Source organism: Pinus tabuliformis, chromosome X (assembly GCF_031772625.1).
Source record: "Pinus tabuliformis cultivar Carrire ecotype Pingquan chromosome X, CPIR1, whole genome shotgun sequence".
Taxonomy (NCBI): Eukaryota; Viridiplantae; Streptophyta; class Pinopsida; order Pinales; family Pinaceae; genus Pinus; species Pinus tabuliformis.
In genome coordinates this window covers 1,308,068,553-1,308,075,894 of record NC_142308.1, presented here as the reverse complement: position 1 = coordinate 1,308,075,894, position 7,342 = coordinate 1,308,068,553, and the positions used below count along the sequence as shown (strand labels likewise).

The 7,342-nt window shown below is 36.0% G+C and overlaps 1 protein-coding gene across 1 annotated transcript; it reads left to right on the top strand.

Annotated features, from left to right (window-relative positions):
* Positions 1-4,110: 4,110 nt before the first annotated feature.
* On the top strand, positions 4,111-5,004 carry LOC149144884 (uncharacterized). The gene has a single exon (XM_089452299.1). It carries the CDS (start codon positions 4,111-4,113, stop codon positions 5,002-5,004), a length of 894 nt encoding a protein of 297 aa, XP_089308425.1.
* Positions 5,005-7,342: the final 2,338 nt, after the last annotated feature.

Sequence of the window (7,342 nt, the reverse complement as noted above, 5' to 3'; positions counted from 1 at the left end):
CCAATGTTTAAGTTTTCAGGCAGCATTATGGCCTTTTTTGCTAACAGCCATAGGTTCTTTTCGGGTCCGAGTCTGTGTGTATTTTTCTTTTGAGGAATGTATTGTTTGGAGATAGGGTGCAGGGTACAGTTTTGATGGGGGTTTTCCCCAGCCACCAACCATGAGAGTTTTGATGTATTATATGTACTTTATTTCTTGATTAATGAATTGGAAGGTCTGACTCTTGCATTAGCAAAAAAAAGAAGATGTCATATCCATTGTAAAGGAATATGCATGTATCTTGTCACACAAATATATGTAATCTTATGCATTCAAAAGGAAAAATAAATTATATTTATGATTGAAAATGCCATATCTATTGTAAGAGAATTTGCATTATTAGGCTTTTTACTATTCCAATTTAAGCTTAAGATTGAAGATGTCATATCCATTGTAAAGGAATATGCATGTATCTTGTCACACAAATATATGTAATATTATACATTCAAAAAGACAAATATGTTATAATATAATGTAATAAGATAAATCTATACGTAACGATCACATATATGTGGCAAAAACTCGGCATAAGAGTAACCTGCCAATCATTGTTATTAGGCATGGATTCATAAACCAACATTGCATTGCATGAACAAAACAACCTAATAATGGAGGTATTCACTTAAAAATGACTCTTAATTTTATTTTTTCCTCTCTATCATTAGAAGATAGTCGAGAATCGTATGTTCGATGATCGATCATTTAATTCAAAAGAATCTGCAACAAGCTTACACGAGTATCAGACTTACACAAAGTGTACCTAATTTAATTCGAAAAAATCTGCAGCAAGCTTACACGAGTATCAGACTTACACAAAGTGTACCTAATTTAATTCGAAAAACTCTGCAGCAAGCTTACACGAGTATCAAACTTACATAAAGTGTAAGTAGTCTTAACAATGTCGACATGCTATCATATTCTCCACTAAATCCCCAATGGTACCACTAAATCCCCAATAGTACTTCATATATTGTTCGTCTGAATTCAAATATAAAAAGTAAAATAATAACTAATTTACTATTTTTCTCCTTCTACCTTAAATATCACAATATTTTCTTAAATATTATAACTTAATGATTATATTTAATTTATTATAAATTACTTCAAATTTTCAAATTTACACTGAAACTATAGCTTGTGAATTTCTAACATTCAGCAATTAAATCCCCTACACATTTGGAAAATCCCATTTATTGTATAGTACTTACAATTTTAGATTGTGAATTTCCAGCATTCAGCAAAGGAATCCCAAAAATCCTTTTATACCAAAACTGCAGTAGCCGGGGACTAATGATGTCAAAGTCTCACCATGTCAAATCATAAATAACATCTAAATTTCTGTACTTAAAAAGAGGTCAATAATGTAGGATGGAGACAAATTCATCAATTCTCCGTAGAGGCAATTTTGTTTTAGCTTTAATATTGTTCTGTAGTATATTGAAATATTTTATAGTTTAAATTGTGGTAGATTATTTTGGAAGTTTTTAGCATTTTTTCTGATTAAAATTGTACATGTTTGAGATGTGAACTCTCCAAAATCTGTTTATTTTATGGATTTTTCAAAATATTGAATTTATATAATATCTTAAAAATTCAATTTAAACAACAAAAATAAATATTATACAAAAAGACAATTATTTGATTCTAACAAAAATTTCCCAAAAAAATTAAATTTCAGCCTAAATTTTCAAAAAAATTATTATTTATTTTTTATTAATTTAAAAACAAAATTAATATACCTTGGAAAACGTATCACTTAAAAGAAATTATTATTTAAATTATATTTTAATAAAAGTAAATGCAATTCATAAACAATAAAATATTTAAATTATACAAATTTAATAATCTAAAATAATAATTTAAAATTACAAATTTTTTATTTTAGAACAAAAGCACCAAAAATAATACTTTACAAAACCAGTGTAATTCTTCATAACATATATCCATATTCCAAACCCTTAGACTTGCAATTATTTGTATGATATATCCAGATTCCAAACCCTCACCTTGTTTCTCAGGTGTACGGTTTCACCACGTGCCCACCATAATTATAATCTCATTCCCCATTACAATTTATAAAAATACAAATTAATCAAAATGCATTTTTTTTTCTTTGCGATAGAAAGTGTACTGTAAAAATTGTATTCCAGTAATGTAATAACTGAACACACTCTCTCTCTTTCTTGAAATCATACTTCTAATGTAATGTAATAAAGGGAATACACTTGCTAGCTTTATAGAGATTATACTTCAGACTTAAACAATTTTAATAAGATGAAACGATCGTTTTTAAAGAGTTAACAATAATTACCACCGCTTTCTGTGAGGTTAACCAGCAACCACAGATGAGTTGGACGAGTCTCTCTTCATCAAGATTTCAAAGGACGGTATCTTCAAATTGGGATGCTTTATGTCGTTGTTGATATTGAAGAATCCCAACTTGAAGATACCGCTCTCAGAAACCCTGCTCTATTTGTCCGTCAGGCACGCGACTAACACTATGCTGTTCAACGCTGCATCTGCTGCTTCACGAAGTTTCCTCTCAATTCCGAAATATTTCCATATGACAGACACATGGAGTCAAGTCGGGTAACAAGCTTCTGATATGGTGTTCACGAAGCAAAACTCATCTGATTTGTGTGGTGTCTGTTCAACGTTTTAAGTCAATACGTCATATCTGCACTGACTGTACATGATTTCTGTTGAACAGGTAATGTAATTGGCTCCAGCCGCGAAATCTATGATTCTAGAAACTAATAACTAAGAGAAACGGACATCATGTCAAGAAAACCCTAGAAACTAATCACCAAGAGGAACGGACATCATGTCAAGAAAACCCTAGAAACTAATAATTAAGAAAACAAACATTATTGACGAACTGACGTGCAATAATTAACACCGTTGGAATCTTGATAAACATCGTTATCATTTCAAACAATCAACGCAACCACTATCAGATAAGTCAAGCCATATCTACCCTTCTGAAGAGGGTAGGCCCTATCTACTCTTCCAAGAACCTCTTCTGACGATAGTGTGCGTCTCCCATCCATGCCATATCCCATGCCCTAATATCACTATGATCTCAAGCATCTCAAGTGAAATCTGAGTTTCCCGCCTATGAATCGTTGTTCTCTCAACGAAGCAAGTTCGCACAACAATTAACACACATTCATATAAAGGCAAACTTTATCAACCCATAGGGTAAACGTTATCTACTCAGAACAGCCTCTAATAGACTCTTGACAATGGTGCCTGTCATATTCTATGCCATCCATGCCATATTCTATGCCCTAAATCCCTTCAGATCTCCATGGTCTGCAATATCTGAAATCATACCTAAGTTTTCCACCTTTGAAGTGTTATTCTGTCCTATGAAAGAAAGTTTTACAACAATTTATAATTTCTTGGGTGATGCAAGGCAAAACTTTGTTTGTTGTTATCGAAGGAGAGATTTAAGCTTGATTTCAGAGTTGTGTGAACTCTCTCTCTGTAACTTAACCCAGTAAGCCATTTTCAGTGACCTCTGAACTTCCTTCATATCTCGACATTTTTACCCATCTATTGCTTACGTTAAAGGCCTAAGTTCACTGGAGTCATGTCGGCCTATCTCTATGTGTTCAGTTAATAAAATAAAATCAATATCTATGTGTTTTTTCATTTCAATTATGTCCATATACAAATATTTCCGGCCAAAATATTTCAGTCCAATAAATAAGCAGTTACATAAGCGCTCAATTCACACCTTGTATGGTTTCAATTCGTGATAAAATGAGAATACTAATGCGCTTGGCCAAAAAAGTATTATATAAGCTTAAGTATGGTTTAACAGGGTGGTTATACTAAATTATAGTTAATTGGTTTAAATATAATTAATCATATCCGCACGAGAGAGAGTGATGAGAGGAGAAAGTGCGGGTTAGGGTCTGAAAGCCTAGGGTTTGTTGGGGTTTGTTGGATGGGAGCGGGCGACGGGGAAATAGCAGAAGGGTTAAGTGGGAGCAGGAAATAATCTTTGCGAGGTTAAAATACGAAGGAAGGGTGAAATAAAGATAGCCGGGACTGAAGGAACCCATGGAAGGAAAACAGGGGAGGGGAGAGATCCCCTCCTTTAAGAATGTAATAGCAGGCGAAGCAAGCGGGAGCGGACTGCAAGGGGCTCAGAAGGAGAATAGCGGAGATGCGCCAGTGTTGGGGAACCGATGGCAAGCAAAAATTGGAGGCAGATGCTTACCTAGAGCACAGAAGAGACCAAGGTACGTAATACCAAATAATAAACTCGAAGACTATAGATGCTATATGAGAGACCATGCTTTGATTTGCAAGTTTGTTGGTTTTTGGCCATCTGAAAAGGATTTAACAAGATGGATACAACAAAGATGGAAGCCAAAAGGGCATATAGATTTAAAACTGGGAGCAAAAGGTTTTTTCACAGTCATTTTTGCAAACCTAGAAGATAAGGAAAGAACCTTTGAAGAAGGGCCATACTTTATGAATAATGCGGGCTTATTCATGAGGCATTGGGAGGATAGGTATAACCCGGATAATGAGAAATTGTTAACAACACCCATCTGGGTCAGATTATTCAGATTACCAATGGAGTTCTGGGACCCTGATGTTCTGGAAGGGATTGGTAATTCAATCGGAAATTTTGTTAAGGTTACTGAGTCAACAAAGAGGGGAAAGTATACTTCGTATGCAAGGATATGCATTTACATGAATATAGCAGAGCCACTGCCAGAGTATATAGAGCTAGAATACCATGACGAAATATGGCAGCAACCAATCGATTATGAGCACATTCCCTTCAGGTGTAGAAGATGCCATGAGTATGGACATCTATACAGGCAATGCCCACTAAACAAAGAAACGGAAATAACAAGGACACAGGTTGAAGAACAAAGGAGAACAGAAGGAGCGGATACCGGGGATGAGGGCTTTCAGGAGGTCCAAAGGAAAAAAAACTAGGCAAGGAAGGAATAAGGATCCAACAGAAGGGGAAATCTATAGTAGTCGAAAACCAAAACAAGTTTCAGGTCCTCCAGGTGGAGGAAGACGAAAACGAGGGAGAAAGGAAAGAACAGGAAGATAATGAGAATGAACCAATGGAAATTATAAAAGAGACAAAAGAACAGGGCATAACTCAGAACAGGGAGATGGAAGAAGAGATGGGAGAAAGTCAGGGGAATACAACAGAGCAAACACAGATGGGAACAGACTCTCAAAAGGATAATGGGAACGAAGAAGAAAGAATTATGAAGAAATTGCTTCAGGAATGGAAAAATTTAGATGAGAGATTTATCCCGGAAAAACAAAAACAATTATACAAAGAAACATTCCAGAAATATAAGGAGAAGAAAGGTAGCACCTCAGAGATTCAAATGGATCAAGCAGGGACGCAAGGGAACCAGAGCCTGGGAATGGACGGTACTGGCAAGGGGGGCAGAAAGAGAGGAAGACGAACATTAAATGAAACCATACAAGCAGTTGGAGAAATATTGGTAAATTCAGGAAGGGTTATACCTCTATCAGAGGTATTTCAACAACCACCAAAGAAGTTATAAATGATAGTCACGAGCTGGAATATCAGAGGGCTAAATAGTAAGGGTAAGCAGAGGTACTTAAAGGAAAGACTGAAGAAAGATAAACCGAGCATAATGATAATCCAGGAAACGAAAATTAGGCATCAACAGATGGTAGAAATTATGAAAAGAAATAAACTACAATATGAGGTAATGGCTCAAGATGCGGATGGAACAGCAGGGGGTCTGGCAATCCTCTGGAACCCTGAGGAGGTATTATTTGAAAATTGGATCAGCTTCCCCAGAATCCTCACAGGCCTGTTCAGATTGATAGGATCAGAGGAGCGAATACTCATTTCAGGAGTCTATGGACTGCATATCCCAAGAGAATGGAAGAACTTTCTCAATGATATGCAAGATATTAGAAGAATTCTCCCTGGAACACTGTGGATAGTAGGAGGAGATTTTAATATGATTAGAACGATAGATGAAAAGAAAGGTGGCTTAAGGAGACCGGATCAGAACATGGAGGAGTTTAATGAGATGATCACAGAACAGAGGCTGGTGGATATACCTACAACTAATGGCATACACACATGGAACAATAGGAGGGGAGGAAGAAATCAAATTGCTTCTAGATTAGACAGGTTCTTTCTATTTGAACAAATTTTGAACCGGGATGTGTTTATAGAAGCTAAAATTCTACCGGCTTTAGGCTCGGACCACTGGCCGATCAGACTGGAAATCGATATCAAGAAGAACACTGGTAAGAAACCATTCAGATTCGAGGCATTTTGGCTTAGAAACCCTCAATTTTTACACAAAATAGAAGAATGGTGGACCCAGAGTAAAGTGAAAGGGAACAGGAAGATGCATACTATCCATCTAAAACTCAAAGAACTCAAAGGGAAAATAAAAAAATGGAATAAGGAAGAGTTTGGGAACATCATGGAGGAAAAACAAAAATTAGAGAAAGAAATGGAGGAAATACAGCAAAAAATAATTCTAGAAGGGAGGGATGAGGAAAGAAGCAAAGAGGAAGGAAGAATAATAGGCCAACTTGAAGAAAGAAGGAAACAGGAAGAGATTCTGTGGAGACAAAAATCTAGGATAAACTGGTTACACGAAGGAGAAAGAAACACTAAGTTTTTCCATCAAGCCATGATCCAGCACAGACAAAGGAACATGATCTTCTCCATTAAAAATGCAGAGGGGGAAAGGATAGTAGAACAAGAAACAATTGAGAAAATATTGGTGGAACACCACAAAGAGATACTCACAGAACCACAAAAAGATCGGGGATTAGCCATAGAATGCATCTGTAAGGAAATCCCTAAAATAATAACAGATGAGCAGAATAAGGCTTTGATGAGGGTAGTTACTTTAGAAGAGGTGGAAGAAATTGTGATGGATATGAGTAAGAACAAAGCTCCAGGACCTGATGGATATACCGTGGAGTTTTATCAAGTAGGGTGGCACTTTCTTGGCAAAGAAGTCCTGGAGGCAGTAGAGGAATCACGAATGAAGCAAAAGGTATGGCCAGGTATCAATTCGACCTTTATTACCCTGATCCCTAAGAGTGATAATTCAGAAAATGCTCAAGGTTTTCGCCCAATAGCCCTATGCAATGTCATATATAAAATCTTAGCCACTCTGATAGCAAAAAGATTAAAGCCTCTACTTCCGAATATAATTTCACCAGAGCAAACTGGATTTGTGGAGGGGTGAAAAATTCTTGATGGGTTAGTAGTATCACAGGAAATGATACACTCACTAAAATAGAA

Bases quoted from the DNA above. Each gene is read 5' to 3' on its own strand.
- LOC149144884 (XM_089452299.1), top strand. From the start codon at position 4,111: ATGGAAGGAAAACAGGGGAGGGGAGAGATCCCCTCCTTTAAGAATGTA.